The 16746-nt window shown below is 57.5% G+C and overlaps 1 protein-coding gene across 1 annotated transcript; it reads left to right on the forward strand.

Moving 5' to 3' along the window:
- The first annotated feature begins 1788 nt into the window (after positions 1-1788).
- On the forward strand, positions 1789-13257 carry TSPO (translocator protein). The gene is made up of 4 exons (XM_082636116.1): positions 1789-1900; positions 9664-9874; positions 12205-12343; positions 12823-13257. The coding sequence occupies exons 2-4, from the start codon at positions 9693-9695 to the stop codon at positions 13009-13011; spliced, it is 510 nt and encodes a 169-aa protein (XP_082492242.1). The 5' UTR covers positions 1789-1900; positions 9664-9692; the 3' UTR covers positions 13012-13257.
- The last annotated feature ends 3489 nt before the right edge of the window (positions 13258-16746 follow it).

The following is a 16746-nucleotide window of genomic DNA, read 5'->3' on the forward strand; positions in this document are numbered from 1 at the left end:
CCAATTATTTCATGAAGGCATTCTTGTAAAGAAACATGTGAATATGCTTAGAAAAAGGCATAGAAAAACTCACAAAGTGTTGACTGTGCTTGGGTAATGGGAGAGTGGGTGATTTTTTTTCTTTTTGCCTGTATTTTCCAATTTCCTTACAATAAATATGAATTATTCATGTAAGAAAGTAAACACACAAATAAAATATAAGAAAATACTGTACTCGGATCACACTTAGAATTGAGAAGCCTAATGAATGACACAATAGTTAAGAGTGCAGGCCCTGGACTGCCGGGGTATAAATCCTGACTGCATCACTGACAAGCTGTGTGACCTTGTCACCTCTCTGGGGATTGGGAGGGTGTTCTCCATGCCTCCTTCCTCGATCGACTGAGGCCGGGGGCTGGGTTTGCTTGTGTTGTACCCTCCAGGGTTGAGCCCAGAGCTGGGCAACCTGTGGTGCTCAATATATACATCCCTTGAGGTTGGCACATGCCAACCTCATGCAGCTCCCTCTGGCAGCCACTGGCCCTCTGAACTGCAGGGGCTCATCTGTGAAAAGGGTGGGCCTAGTGTGTTTGTCCTCTGCCCCCCCCCCCACTGGGCCCTGGTGCCCAGCAAGTATTTGGGACCAGAAATCGCTGCCTCCCAGGATGCCCTGTGGGCCTAGAGCCCTGCAAGCAGGAGGGGAGAGGCGGGAGGGAAGCTGCATTGCCTCCCCACCACGGGTCTTCCGTGGCAGGCGGGTTTGCCACTCAGCCAAGCCACTGGGCACCTCCTTACAGGAGGAGGGTGAGGGCTGGCAGCTTGCTGGGAGGCGTGGCCAGACCAACTTCATGAGGAACAGTGGCCACAATGTGTGGGCCCATGGTACCTCAAGGGATCCAGGAAAATATTTTAATTTCTTTTAAAATCAGAAGAAAAATGTGAAAAGAACCCAGCCTGGATTATACCTGCCTTTATACAAACGCAGTCAAAGGTAGAAGAGGCCCATGAAGGCAAAAAAGGCAGGGCCTCGGAAAGTCAGACTTCAGCCCAGGAGGAGGAGGCAGGGCTCACCTGGGCCTCCCGACCCCCACCCCAAGTGTCCAGTTTGGGCAATTGTGGTTCTGGCAGTCTGCGGGCCCTGCCAGGCCAAGTTAGTCAAGAGGGCAGTGACAGGCCCTGGGTTGCAGTAATAAAGCAGTGTGTGCAGATAAGGCAGTGAAGTGCTCAAGGTCTGGGCCTGGACATGCTGTCCCATCAGGGTGACCCTGGCAAACTGGAGGCCACCTCTGGGCTGTGATGGTCACTGAATGCCAAGCGCCTGTGGTCTCCTGCATTACCATGTGGCATCCTCCTTAGTCCCACCATGCTGTGCCCATTTTACCGATGAAGAGATGGAGGCAGAGGGAGCCAGCCAAGGAGAGCCTGGGCCAGGACTAAGAGGGCAGTGCTGCCTCCTGTCCTGGGGCAACAGCTAAAGGAACTGGGGTTCTCCTCCGGAGATGGTGGCCAGGGTTGCTGTGCAGAAGGATGTTCAGGGCTCTGCCGTCAGGCGATGTAATTCCCCTCTCTGAGATCGGTGATCTCTATCGGCCCACTTTACAGATAGGAGAAATGAGGCACAAGAAGAGACGCGACCTGCCTGCACAGCCGGCAGTGCCTGCACGGCTGGGCGGTCACGGTGGGAAGGAGAAGCGGCCGGAAGGCGCGCTCGTGCCCGGGGGAGGCGGAAGCGCGTCTCCCTGGCAGGGCAGCCAGAGGAGGGAGCGCCCCAAACCGCGGGGTTGTCGACGGCCGCCGCCCAGGTTTCCAGCCAAGCTGGGCGGGGCCGGGGTGGGCGGGGCCTAGCGGGCGGGGCCGGGGCCGGGCCCGGACCCCACCTCCCGCCGCGCAGCGCCCTTCCCCTAGCGAGTCGTCGTTGCCGGTGAGTGGGGACGGGGCTTCGAAAGGGCGGCGGGAAGGGGCCCCCGCGCGGCAGCGACCCCCGACAGCGCCCGCCCGCCGGCGCGGGCCCCGAGGGGAAACTGCGGCGGGAGGTGGCGGGGCCCCGGGGGGCGGCCGCGGGGCAGCACTAGGGACCCGGCCGTTGGGTCGGCCGGCGGGAGGGGGGCGGTGACCCCCCCTCCCCCCGGCCCTGGCCTCAGCGGTCGGCGCTCCTGCGCGGCCGGGTTCCGGCGGGATTGGGGGCGCGGAAGGGGGAACTTGGGCAACCCCGCCCCGCTGCACCCCGCTGGGCCCTCGGGCCCCGCGGGAAGCGGAGCCGCGGGAGGGACCAGGCACCCCCCCCTTCCCGCCCAATCCGGTGGTTGAGCAGCCGCGGCCGGCAGAGGGCGGGAGTGGAGGAGCGGGATACCTTGAGGATCACAAAGTGCCTGGGAGACCTCGGGCTCCTGATCCATTTCTAGGGGAGGAAACCCAGGCCAGAGAAGGGGAGGTTATTTGTCCAAAGCCAGTGAAGGCCCCGCGGAGCCTTAGAACCGGGTCCCTAGATCCCCGTCCAGTGCTCAGGTGCACTGTAACCTACACGTCCTGGTGTGGGCAGGGCATCCCCTGGGACTTGCCTGTCCCCTGCCCCTGCTGCAAAGGAGCTGGGAGCCCAGGTGGGAGGGGTCGTGGTGGTCCCGGAAAACTGGGTTTGCCTCTCGGTGGGTGGTGCGGAGCCAAAAGGCACACAAGCAAGCCGATCGGGAGAAGGAAGGATTTATTACTTCCAACAAGTAAGGAGAGCGCCTCGGAGCTCTCCCAAAGAAGTGTCTCCCCAAACAGCAAACCTGGGGAAGTTTTAAGCTGCATATTCATGAAGGGGCTTGAGCAGAGGAGAATTCAACATAGAATTGGGGCAGAGGTCTATAGAGTCCAAGCTTTAGTTGATTGAAGTTACAACCGGTCAGCAAAGGTCAGCTTCTTGTCCCTTAGGTTCCAGTTGATCTGGTAGCTGAGCACTTGGGGGTAGGGAGATGTGTTTAAATTCTGCAAAACAGCTCAAAAACGTGTTTCGGCAGGAGGGTCAGGACTCGAGCCTCCCCTAAGGATGTGTGACTGAGGGTGTCCCAAAGGGTCACGGCCAAGGAGGAGGCTGTGTACAAGGAGCACGGCCCAGAGTGCCTGGTGCACAGCAGGCCTGCGGCCCAAAGGCCAGGCCGCTTGGATGTGGGCCGAGGGCCCCAGTGTCTCTGTGGGGAGTGGCGTGGGGACCCTGACGCAGGGCAGCGGGAGGCCAGGGGCCGCTCCCAGGCAGCAGTAGCTCTTGTCCACTGGTCAGGAAAGGGGCTGAGGAGAAAGCCTCTTCGGGGAGCAGGGAGACAGGCTGCTCAGCCTCCCCAGAGGGAGGCTCAGATAGAATCCTGGGCCGCCAAGGGAGCCCTTTGAAATGGGGGGAAACTGACGTTCTCGAAACCAGAAACCGTTGACGGTGGATCGCTGAACGGGGGTAGGGGAGGTACTGACAGGGGGCGAGCCTACTTTGTGCTGTATACACTTTTGACTTTTCATTACTTCATTTCTGAATCTGTCTCTTATTTATATTTTCTCTTACTTATTTTTGATTGTGCAAGCAATGCCTGAGCATGCTCTCTGTCTCAATAGTCATTCTCCATAAAACAGATTCCCCTTTGTCACCCCCAGCCCCACCCCATCCCAGACCAGCTGGGTTTCCAGACCTGTTGTCTGATACATTGGATACTTTCATAATGAAAAAGATTAACAGAGGTTATAATGAGGATGATTAGCTGTGAGTCATTTAAAAAAAAAAAAAAAAAAAGGAGCCTTAAAACAGGTCCCTGGGACCATCGGTGGTGGCTTGAAGGAGACATAAGGCCCAGGAGGGGCTGGGTACAGCTTGGAGGTGGGGACCAGAGAAATGGCAAAACTCTGTTCTGTTTCTGAGCAGCAGTTTCTGTCACCTTCTATAGGGAGGCCTCAGAGAACAGAAAGCTCCACCAGAGGCCCACGGCCGCAACCTCCCCTTCACAGACGGGGCCACAGAGGCCCAGGAGTGAAGCATCACTACGAGAGAGATCCTGAGTCTCACCCCAGGGGCAGGGAGGATTCAGATCCTGAAACGGCTGCCCACGGGCCCAGCTGGGACCTGATACCTCGTCGGGGCTGGGACACTGGCCCTGGTGCTGGAGAGAGTGAGGCTGTTGGTCCTGAGAGAATCCTCTGGCACCAAGGCAGGGGGTGGAATGGCTGAGGTGGGGTGGGAGTGGCCTGAGATGAGCCCTGGGCCCCCCGCAGGTTTCTGGGGCAGGGCTTAGGCGCCTTGTCACGATGGAGGAGGAAGCTGAAGAGGGGAGGTGACACAGCCCATCGTTGTGACTGGCTGTGTGGCCCAGAGCTGAAGCCAGCAGACTCCCAGATCAGGAGCTGGAGGGGTGTTTCAGGAGGTCTCAGAGTCACCCAGACCTGGAAAGTTCTGTGACTCCCTGTGCCTCGGTTTCCTCATCTGGAAAGTGGAGCCCACTATGGAGGCCGAGAGATGTGGAACTCAGGGCCTGAGAAGAGAAGCAGCTGGCCTCACCCCTGCGGCTTCACAACAGCCGGCATGAAGCCCTGATGACCCAGGATGAATACAGCCGGGCCCTGCACCAGGCTCCGCCCCCCACCCCTCCCAAAGGCCTTGCACTGTCTCCTGACCCCAGGCCCTGAGCTCTCTGCTTTGCCTGTTCTTGGCCTCTGTTTCAGTGGCCCCAGGCCTTGAGGGCGGGGCCTTTTGGAAGCACTTTCACCCACTGAGTGTTGGGTGACCAACAGGCTGACATTTTCTCAGCCTTGGGTCTGCGCCATGTGGCTGCTTCTTCTGGAGGGATGAGTGGTCCCCAACACTGACCCCCACATCCCCTGGCTTATCTGGACCTCCCTTGAGCCTGCCCACAACCCCATGAAGCACACAGGGCAGGTTACACCCACCTGATGTAAGGGGAAACCGAGGCCCAGAGCGGAGCGTTGGCTTGGCTTCACCAAGAAAATTGGAGGCAGAGCCAAGGTTTGGGTTCTTAGTCACCTGCTGTCGGAAATAGAAATAAAGGGCAGGTGGGTGGCTTTGCCTCTCTGCCTGAGCCCTGAGCCCCCTCCTGGCCACTGGAGTGGCTCTAACCCAAACCGTAACCCTAACCCCATCACAGGATGGATCTCTCTCAGGCCTGCTTGAGCCAGCTGCCCTGCCCTGCCCAGCCCAGCCCAGCATGACTCAGCTTGGTGGGTCCCCTAATCGGGTGATTCAAGAGCCTGGCAGTCCTCATGAGGCCCCAGGAAGCTCCTTGCCTGGGCTCTCTCCATGTGGGGCATTTGACCTACCAGTTTTCTGACCCTCAGGCTGGGCGGACCCTTTAATCCCCTTGGCCCAGTGGTGCATAAACACAGCAGCCTGGAAGCGTGAGCAGAAGCGTGGTCTCAGGCCTTACTCTGTCACCGCAGAGGGGAGAGCCACCACCTCTTCCTGGGCGTCTGTTTGTTCTGCATAGCAAGGGACCAGGGTGGTGGGCTCTCCAGCCCCGTCAGCTGGCACGCTGGGGATTTCCCGGGCACCGGCTGGGTGCCATGGCAGGGTGACACAAGCGCCCCTGCCCACAACGCCTTGGGGAGAAGTATGGACCCAGGCCACAACGTGGGTGAGCCTCGAAAACATGCTCAGTGAGAGAAGCCGGACCCCAAAGTCCACATAATGTGTGATCCCATTTATGTGAAATGTGTGGAGAAGGTAAATCCACAGGGATAGAAGGCAGATGGGTGGTTGCCAGGGGCCGGGGGAGGGAGGAATGGGGAGTGAGCTGATGGGTGGGCGTCTTTTGGGGCGATGGAAATGTTTTGGAACTTGGTATAGATGGTTGTACGACATTGGGAAATGCACCAAATGCCACTGAACTGTGCACTTTAAAATGGTTCATTTTATGTTATATGACTCTCATTTCCATTAACCAAAAGCAATAAGAAATAGAAAACAAATAAATGGTCAGGAAACTCTGAGGGGCCTTGGTGGCAGGTGGGTCAGGGGTGGGGCTTAGGGGGAAGCAGTGACAAGAATATCGAGGAGAAAGTAGGCTATGCGCATTAGTGTCCAAACCAGGATCCTTCTTTTCTTTTTAATGTTTCATTTTGAACTGATTTTAGATTTGCGGTAAAGTTACAGGATGCTTCTTTTCTTTTTAATGTTTCATTCTGAACTAATTTTAGACTTGCGGTAAAGTTACAAAGGTCATGCAGAGAGTTGCTGCATACCCTTCACCCAGCTTCCCCTAGTGGAACCAGGAAATTCACACCATGCCGGTAACCCCGCTAACGTGCTCAGCTGGCCCAGGACCCCGTCCGTCTGGGATCCCACATTGCGTTTAGCTGTTATTTGTCCTTAGTCGGTGACATTTCCCTCCGTCTTTCCTCGCCTTTCATGACCTTGACCCTTTTCAAGAGTGCTAACGCGCAGGCCAGGTATTTGGTCAAATGTTCCTCCATCTGGGATTGTGACGTTTTCTCATGATTGGGCTGGGGTTTGTGTTTGGGGCACGAATACCAGAGCGAGTGTGTCCACCTCTGTGAACCGTGTCATGTGTCTTACACTGGTGGCATTAACCTTGGTCACCTGTAAAAGGAGCACTGCTGAGAGGGAGGGGGGCCATTCTTTTGGGACAAAGTGGGCATAAATTGGGACCTTCCTGGGAAAAGGCACAGTTCAGCCCCCGACCCCCTGGGCCTCAGTGTCCCTATCTGTATGTGAGAGTCATTGCGAGGTGAGGCCCTCCCACCTGCCCAGCTCATGTCACGGTCCAGGGGACCCTCAGGCACTGAACACAGCTTGTTATGGTTGCCCAAGGGCTGTCACTTGGTTGCGGATTCAACACATTTATTAAACAGGCTGAGCAGGGCTGTGCCCCATGGCGTAGGTGAGAAAGCCGGCTGAGGTGGCCTGGGCTCCCCCGAGATGACACAGTGGTGGCTGGGTCCCAGGGCTCCATGTCCACCTGGCAGCGGCACTGGGCCAGTGCTCTCCTGGCCCCGGGAGAGGTGGGCCTTCACACTGTGGTGAGATCAGACCCTCACCCCCACCCCAGGAACAGTTGTGGGCACCCTGGAAACCAGAGGGCCGGGGGGTGGGGTGGGAGGGGCTGGGGGAGAAACACAGGAACCTTTACCTGTCACCAGCCAGCCCTGGGCAGTGTTTATTCTCACGGCTCATCTGTGCAGTGATCGTGGGGATTGAGCTCACTGTCCCCACTCGACAGGCGAGAAAACTGAGGCCCAGGGAGGGAGGAATCAGAGTCGCTAGATGGCAGAGCTGGATTCTGCTGGATGCCTGACGCTCTCCGCCTGTTCCTTTTAAAATTATGCTCATTCTAGACATTTCGGAAAGCGATAACAAAGCATCGGAAATCCCTCTGCTGAGTGCGGGCCTTGGACTCCCGAGCTACCCGCTTGTGGAGGGGCCCTGGGCAAATGCCCCCGCCGCTCTGCACCATGGGTCCGTCGGCAGGTGGGATGAGATGGTGTGGGTTCCTCACGGGGTGAGGACAGAAAGACAGTGTTTGGGTCGAGCCTGTGCCCGGGCCAGGCTCACAGCCGTTCCCCAGGAGATGTTTGTTTTGTTTTTGTTTTTTGCGGTATGCGGGCCTCTCACTGCTGTGGCCTCTCCCGTTGCAGAGCACAGGCTCTGGACGCGCAGGCCCAGCGGCCACGGCTCACGGGCGCAGCCTCTCTGCGGCATGTGGGATCTTCCCGGACCGGGGCACGAACCCGTGTCCCCTGCATCGGCAGGCGGACTCCCAACCACTGTGCCACCAGGGAAGCCCGAGATGTTTGTTTTATGAGGGTGATGGCTGCTAACATCTTCACGCACTTGTTACCGTTTTTAAAATGCATATCCATTTTTTGCTAAAATTGGGATAATTCTGTAGTCAATTTTATATTCTGCTTTCTGCACTTAATGTTATGTTGAGGACAGTTTTCACATCATTAAAGAGTCCTCCAAGCTGGACTCGGGGGTTGACCCATCCTTAACAGTCCCCAGCGTTGGGCACTGAGGTTGCTTCTGCATCTCACGGAGCTTCATGGCGCCCCAGGCCAGCAGCTGCCCCTTCTGCCCTGGGCAGCCTTCGCCCTTCGCCTGGAAGCCCCGATGGCTCCCCACTGCCTCCGGATGGGCACAGCCTCTTCCTGGTACTTGCTGCCCTGTCTGCCTCGTGCCTCTCTCCACCCCCGCCGCTTTCCCCTGCTGTGTCCCTGGGAGAAAGTGCTCCGTGTCCTTCCAGCACCATCTTCTCTCTGATCCTGGGTCGGGGTGCCCTGTCTGAGGTCTGGGCCTCTTCCACTCCATCTGCTGTGGGTGCCCAGCCCCCATCCCAGCAGGCCGTCCTGCAAGTTTTCTGAACATAATCCGTCTGTGTGGCTTCTTATCTCCTACAGACACTCCGGCTTCTCCAACTAGAGTCAGGGCGTGTTAGCAGGAGCTCAGCCCCTTCATTTTGTGGTGGGGAAACCAAGGCCCAGTTAGGGGTGCTGATAGGCTTGGGATCCCACAGCAGGTTACACAGAGCTGGCCCCCGACGCCCTGCCCAGGGCCCCGCTTGCTGTCTGACTGGACTGTCAGCCCCAATGAGCACAGTTCCCTGGGAGCCTTGAGCGCTGCTGGGCACCTAGTAGGTCCTCAGCGCAGACCTGGGGGCTGCTGGGCAAGGGGGAGTGTTTGACGATCAGAACGGAGAGACCTGAAGGTTGGGTCCCCTCTATCCCTGCCTGGGGGGCTCCAGCCTTGGAGGTGATGGTGACAGCATCCAGACCTTCCTTGCCCTGAGCCCCGTCAGCCTCTCAGGGCTGCTGAGGGGCCCTCACCAGCCTTAAACTCTGTCCCTTTCCACCCACCACGTCCATGGCCCTGGGCGTCAGGGCCCAGCAGCTTTTCGACCTGGGCAGAGCCTGACCCCAGAGTGCTGTGTGACCCCAGGGAGGTTGCTTTCTCTCTCTGAAACACAGGGAAGGGGAGGTGATTTCAGGGTGGGCCCGTGGGATGGTGTACAAAGAGACCCCCCCACATGGGGCTGGACCCAGGTCGGCCACGTTGATGTCCTGTTCATTTGCCGGAGGCCACAATATGTTGGTGGGAGCGGGTATTCGAGCCAAGCTCTGTCTGATACCTGTTGTTGCATGAATGGCGAATGACTGAATGAGAAGTATTGGAGCATCAGGCACAGGGTGCGGACCGAGGCGGCCTTGCAGTACCGCCCGGGGAGGGAGGGCTGGGCAGCCTTCTTGGTGGAGGGGACCCAAACTGGCCGTGATTGAGGCAGCAGAGAGGAGGGGTCACTTGCCAGGAGACCCAAGGTCAAGGGCGAGGGTGAGAGAGCACAGGAGCCTGGCAGCTGGAGCAGGGGCGGATGTGGAGCCGACAGGGCAGGGGCACCTGGGAGGCTCCTGCCAGGCAGGGCAGCCTCGTGGGTGGGGGTGGGAGTGGGGGTGGAAACGCGTTCCCTGGAGCCCTTGGGCTGGCAGGGGCTGCAGGGCAGACCCAGCACTGGCCCCCCAACCTCACACATCTTTCCTGCGTGTTCCATCAATTGATTGGTTGATCCATGAGTGATGAGGGGCTGGTAACAGACCCACCCCTGGTTTGTGCACAGTAGGTCCTCAGGAAACGCCAGGGGAGGCCCCACCCCAGCTCTGGAGCATCACCGCCTCTCACCCCAGCCCTGTCTTCTCTTTCAGAACTTTCCGGAACAGCAGCTGCAGCAGCAATGGCCCCGCCCTGGGTGCCCGCCGTGGGCTTCACGCTGGTGCCCAGTCTGGGGGGCTTCCTGGGCTCCCACTATGTCCACGGAGAGAGTCTCCGCTGGTACGCCGCCCTGCAGAAGCCCTCGTGGCACCCGCCCCGCTGGATGCTGGCTCCCATCTGGGGCACGCTGTACTCAGCCATGGGGTAGGTGGGCATGGGTGCTGGCCTGACAGCTGGGCCTGTCCACCTTCCGGGGCATGCAGGGCAGGGGGAGGCCCAGGCCCGAGGGCAGAGCTTCTCCTCCAGGGTGGAAACTGTCCAGGTGTTCCCGGGGCAGCGGGCACCACTTCCTGGCCTCGTTTGGCAAGTGAGGGTGGAGAAAACTATGGGGCCTGTTGGTTGCACAACTGAACTTTTTCCTCTGGGGCCTCCTGGGAGGGGCGGGCAACCCCGTACTGGCATTCTGGCTGTTTTCACAACAGCAGGGTGAGGCCGGCTCAGTGTGCGAAGGTCAGATGTGGGCATGTGGATGCTTCCAAGCTCGGTAGCAGTAAGAACGACAGCAGTAATAGTAGCCATTTGTTGAGCACCTGCCTGGTGACAGGCTTTGTCTTGGTTAATTTCATGACCCCCCATTTGACAAGGGACCTCCCACAGACACAGGGCTATGGAGTCGGGACCCTACAGGATTTCCTGGACTAGGCCCAGGAACTGCCACCAGGCAAAGCAGGACTGGATGGAGGAGTGCCCCCCACGCCCCCTGGTGGCTCCAACAGGAACCGCACCCAGGAGACTGGTCAGCTTCCCACCCTCTTCTGGAAGGTTCCCTGCAAACTGGTTCTGTGCCAGCCCAGTGCAGGGTGGGACTGCAGAGGGCAGGTAGCAGAGACCAGGCTGATGCCCCAGGGTTCTTTTTTTTTTAATTTAAAATTTTTTTTATTTATTTTATTTTTATTTATTTTTGGCTGCGTTGCTGCACACGGGCTTTCTCTTGTTACGTCAAGTGGGGGCTACTCTCCTTTACGGGGCACGGGCTTCTCATTGCGGTGGCTTCTCTTGTTGCGGAGCACGGGCTCTAGGCACGTGAGCTTCAGTAGTTGTGGCTCGAGGGCTCTAGAGCACAGGCTCAGTAGTTGTGGCGCACGGGCTTAGTTGCTCCACGGCATGTGGGATCTTCCCGGACCAGGGCTTGAACCCGTGTCGCCTGCACTGGCAGACAGACTCTTAACCACTGAGCCACCAGGGAAGTCCGCCCCAGGGTTCTGATGGGAGTAAGATAGTCCTGGAAACCTGGGTGTCACCTGGGCCACACCCTCTGCCAGCCCCAGGCCCTGCCCAGTCAGGCTGCAGCACTTCCTGCATCCTTTCTCCTCCCCGTCCTGACCCAGGCACCACTGTTTCTGCCTTAACTTGCTCCAGCCTCCAGGCCTCCCACCGCCATCAAGACCCTGATGGAGCATAAATTTGGCACCTCTCTTGTGGAACCCCGTGGAAACTCCCTGTGGTCCTGATAAGGTCCAACCCCTCACAGAATAAAAAGCCCAGGCTCTGGCCTCAGACCACCCGGGTTCAAATGCTGACTCACCTACTGATTGCCTGCCAAGAGCTCTTAGCGCTTTGACTCTCTGTGCCACAGTTTCTGCACCTGTAATATGGGGGCGGTAGTACTGCCCACCTCGTGACGTTATCATGAGAATGAACGAACTAATGCTCGGGAGGAGCGGTGCCTGCGTGTGTAAATGCTGGAGGGCGTTAGCCATTATTATTATTATTATTTTTTTTTTTTTTTTTTTTTTTTTTTTTTTGCGGTACGCGGGCCTCTCACTGCTGTGGCCTCTCCCGTTGCGGAGCACAGGCTCCGGATGCGCAGGCCCAGCGGCCATGGCTCACGGGCCCAGCCGCTCCGCGGCATATGGGATCCTCCCGGACCGGGGCACGAACCCGTATCCCCTGCATCGGCAGGCGGACTCTCAACCACTGCGCCACCAGGGAGGCCCTAGCCATTATTATTGGTGGTGTTACTGTTGTCCTTGTGGCCCTAAGAGCCCCATGACCAGGCCCTCTTCTGCTTCACCTCCCCAGTGCCCCCCAGACTCCACCAGTAACATAGGCTGACTCAGGGGGCCTTGTGCATGCCTCTAAGCCTTTGCATATCCTCGTTGCCTCCCCCGGCAAACTCATACGCATCCTCTAAGGCCCAGCCCAAAAGTCCCATCCTGTTTCCTTGCATGCCTTATGTGCTTCCCCCTTTACAGCACTGATGAAGATAATAATGTCAAATATTTATTGAGTGTTCCATGTGCCAGGTACTGCCCTAGGCACTGCCAGTATATTAAGTAGAATCTCCACAGCAACCCGTGAGAAACAAAGGCCCAGAGAGGTTAAGCAACTTCCCTGAGGTCACACAGCAGTCAGTGGCAGGGCATGCCTGAGCCATCAGTGTGTGGTCCCAGACGTGAGCTTGGCTCCTGGCCCTGCAGGGAGGCTCCTGGTCTCTCCCCTGTTGGTGCCCTGACCGGCAGCCTCTCTTTCAGGTATGGCTCCTACATGATCTGGAAAGAGCTGGGGGGCTTCTCGAAAGAGGCTGTGGTTCCCCTGGGCCTCTACGCTGGGCAGCTGGCTCTGAACTGGGCATGGCCTCCCCTCTTCTTCGGTGCCCGACAAATGGGTTGGGTAAGTGTGACCTTGGCTTGTCTCCATGGTCCGTGGAGACGGCCCCTCCCTTGGGGGACATGGGGCATCATATCCCAGACCTCCAGGGTCAGGGTCTAAAGGTGGGGGCAGGGGAGGCACTTGGCTCCTGGTTCATGTCTCCTCAGAAGCTCTTAGGGGACCAGGGCCCCTCAGCTGCTCTTCTTCCAATGCAGGAAGCCTTGCAGGGCTCTGATGGGTTTAGGGGCCGTTGGTATAGGAGAACCCACATTACACCTGGTGCGGTGCACCCCACACATGGCATAGTCAGGGAAGGGCGATTGTTCCCATTTTACAGATGAGGAAACCGAGGCAGAAAATGGGGGAGGGGCTTGGCCAGGTCACTGAGAGGCGGATGGAGAGTTCCCTCAGGTGCAGTGGTGGTGGGCAGCTGGGACACACACAGCCCCATGGGTACGTGGAGCCTCAGGCCTCCCTGTCGTCCCTCTGTGTCTGTGCAGGCCTTGGTGGATCTCCTGCTGATGGGTGGAGTGGCGGCAGCCACGGCCGTGGCCTGGCACCAGGTGAGCCCACCAGCCGCCTGCCTGCTCTACCCGTACCTGGCCTGGCTGGCCTTTGCGGCCACGCTCAACTACTGCGTCTGGCGCGACAACCAGGACCATAGCCGTGGCCGTCGGCTCTCGGAATGAAGGTGCCCCGCCCTCCGAGGACCGCAGCCGCTGCAGGTCAGGCGTTGCTGGTGGTGGTGGCCCCCAGGCTCTCCTGGCCGCCAGGCTGCCTGTGTGTCCGTTCTCAGCCCAGGGGTCACCAGCAGTTTCAGAGGTGCTCCAGGCCGAGCCCCCACCCCAGAAACAGTGTCCTGCGCTTTCTGCACTGCTCGAAGCTCGCTCTCAGAATGTGGAATTTTATAAGCCAAATAAAGTTTTTTAACCTCCTGGCAGTGGCCTTTTTACTTGGGTGGGACCCTTGGCCGTGGGGAGGGCGAGGGGCTTGTCCTCTTGCTGGATGTGTCTGGGTTGAATCATCCAGATGACGCTGGACCCGGCCAGGGCTTCTCCACAATTCTTGGGACCCTTCCAAGAGTGGAGGTGGCCCGTCCAGGGTGGAGCAGCAGACACTGGCATAGCTACAGCTGAGGGAGGAGGCCCTGCCCACCTCCTTCACGTCCAGGAAGCCCAACCCAGCCACTTGAAGGGCACAGGCCCACAGCCTGCCTGGTCCAATTCCTGACTCTGCTCAGGCGCCAAGCGTGGTCCTCTGCTGGCCTCAGCCAGGATGGGGCTGGGCCCAGAGCAGGGGACACCGACCAACCTGTCCCTTGGGTGCTGGGACTCATGCCAGCCTCACCCCGTCAGGGACAGCCTCGCAAACACTCCATTGGGGAGGGGAGGTCAGAGGCAGTATTGGCCATGCCCCAACCCAGCAGACAGCAGCCCCTCCCTGGCCCAGGTCCACCCAGATTTGGAGGTGTCACCCCCGGCTTCGAATTGGGTGACCCGTGACCTGTGCGGGCAGCTGTTGGGAGTGGGGCCGGGCAGAGCGTCTTACCCAGGCTGCTGCTGGAGTGCTGACTCCATGCCCTCTGAGTTCCTGCAACCTGTGCTGCGCCCGGCAGCAGACTCCTAGGACCAGGGCTGGTCCAAGCTGCTGGCCTTTTTGTGGCTTGTCTGTTTTGGTTTCGGTCATTGAATAAGTTAATTCAAATTAAGTAAAAATAAAATTTCCGTATTTAGAGCTCACACTCATTTTGGCAGCCAGTGGCTTTTTTTTTTTTTTTTTTTTTTTTGCGGTACGCGGGCCTCTCACTGTTGTGGCCCCTCCCGTTGCGGAGCACAGGCTCCGGACGCGCAGGCTCAGCAGCCATGGCTCACGGGCCCAGCCACTCCGCGGCATGTGGGATCTTCCTGGACCAGGGCACGAACCCGTGTCCCTTGCATCGGCAGGCGGACTCCCAACCACTGCACCACCAGGGAAGCCCAGCCAGTGGCTTTTGCCGCTTCGCCCTCTCACTTTGCCTCTTCTGTCCTCGCATCCGGACGTGACCGAACAGTACGAAATGCTTCGGGAGATGGGCAGACAGCTGACTGTGTTCTTCTGAGAGAAGGGGCAGCTCTTTCAGCGGCTGTCACTTCGCCCACACTCAACCCTGGTGGAATTTCACGTCCCACAGACTGTGCTCAGGAATCCAGCAGCCTGGTAGCCACGAGCACTTAGCTGAGCCCTCGGCCAGCTCCCCAGTTCTTCTTCTTTTTAAAAAAATATGTATTTATTTATTTTTGGCTTTGCTGGGTCTTAGTTGTGGCATGCGGGATCTTCACTGCAGCATTCTAGTTCCCCAACCAGGGATCGAACCTGGGCCCCCTGCATTGGGAGCACAGAGTCTTACCCACTGGACCACCCGGGAAGTCCCTCCCCAGTTTTTCTGATGCTCATTGGAGCAGAAGAGTCAGATGGGGGACTCTGCACATCCTTTTCACTAATTTATTTCTCAAGTTCTCCAAGACGGCCAGGGGCGCTCCTTGAAGCATCGTGGGCACCCGTGTGCCTGCCAGACTTAGCACATTAAGTGTACCTGAGACTTCTGGAATTTTCTCAGTGGTGCTCATGCAGAGCCCTTTTTTCCATTCCGTACATTCGTGGGTTTGTTCATCTCTAGTAACATCCCACATCCTTTCTACTGGCCACAAAAACACACACGGCCATAGAAACACTTGGGAAAGCGGGCGAGAGGAGGGTGCGTTTTGCTGTTTTGTTTGCTACTTTCTCACGATGCTCTCCCCGTGCTTCGTGATTAGATGGCATTTCTGAGCTGTCGCCACCCACGAGGGACTTCAGGGTTCTGACAGTCTCTGTGTTGGTTTAATAGGAAAATCCACAGCACGCAGATCTGTCAAGTCCTTCTGGTCTGCGTCTCTCCTGGAGCTGCTTCATTCAATTGAGATCTCCTTAAACCCGTGTGTCTGAACCCTTCTAGCCATAAAGGATGCAAGCAAGAGTTCACACAGCCCAAGAGGGCTCAGCTGGCTGGTCGTCAGCAGGGAAGCGACAGCGACTCTTCAGTTTGCCTGGCATTTTGATGTTATGGTTGCTGCTCTGGACCCTGCAAGATGAAAGCCTGCCTCTCCTATAGCAAGAGATTCTATTCTGTGTCCATGAAAGAGCTGCCGTGTTTATGTGGCCATAGGTCATTACTGGGGACGTTTTCTAAATTTCACCATCAGCATCTCAAGCTTTACCTTTTGGATTTCTTCTGTGTCGCCCTGTAGAACTTTGGTACAATTATCACTGCTACTGGGACTCTCCTGTCAATCCCTAACGTCAGAGTCTGACTTCTGATGAATTCTTAACACAGAGAAACTGACTCAGGTGAAGATGGGTACCAGAAAATATCTAGAGGGATAAGAACCATCTCCACTGAGTCTTCTGGGACCCTGGAAGCCCAGCTTGATGGTCTTCCTGAGGGTTGTCCGATCTTCACTGATCAGAGGTGTAAGGACCTCAAGAATCGGGGAAAAGTACATTTATAATTATGGAAAGCCTGGATCACGGGGTCCTCTGATCCCAGTGACTATGCTGATTCCACTGGGATTGCACTGGGCAACCAGGTTCCAAGTTAACTGGGAACAAGCAAGAGCATCATGAGAGGTATCTGATGAACAGCCTGGTGTGAGCACCTGTTCTGAGGGGCACGGGAAGGAACCTGGCCTGGGTGTCGGGGGCCCTCTGCTTTCGTTTTAACCTTCAAAACCACCAGGGGGCGCCACTGTGCTGGCTGACAGGGCCCACTGACCACCCCCTGCTGCCCTGTGGGCAGAGTCTCCTATCATCCCCACCCCCAGGATGAGGAATCAAGCAGGAAGGAATTCCATCCCCGAGGCCCCCAGGTGTAAGCACGGAGCCAGGATTCAGGGCTCACAGGGGGACCAAGGCTCCTGGGTGTTGGTCATGATGCAGAGATGGGCCTCAGCTCCACATCTGTCCCTACCACAACCCACTCTGAAATGGAACCGGTGCTAGGAAACCAAGCTTTGGGCCAGAACTATTGCTTATTTATACCCTCAAATTCATGCTGAAACCTTAACCCCCAGTGTGCTGGTTAGTTGGTGGGGCTTTTGGGAAGTGAGTGATTAGGTGATGAGGGTGGGGCCCCCACTTATGGGATTAATGCCCTCTTAAAAGAGGCCCCAGAAAGCTCCCTCGCTCCTCCCACCTCACGAGGACACAGTGAGAATACAGCCGATTATGAACCAGGGAGAGCGTCCCACCTCAGGCAGCAAATCTGCCACCCCTGTGACTTTAGGACATCCCAGCCTCCAGAACAGCGAGAAAGAGACCTCCGTTGTTTGAATCACCCAGTTTATGATATTTTGTTATAGCAGCCCAAACAAAGACAGGGACTTGGAGGCCTAAATACTATCCCATTT

This window comes from Mesoplodon mirus (assembly GCF_964341445.2).
Source record: "Mesoplodon mirus genome assembly, chromosome: 11".
NCBI classification, from domain to species: domain Eukaryota; kingdom Metazoa; phylum Chordata; class Mammalia; order Artiodactyla; family Ziphiidae; genus Mesoplodon; species Mesoplodon mirus.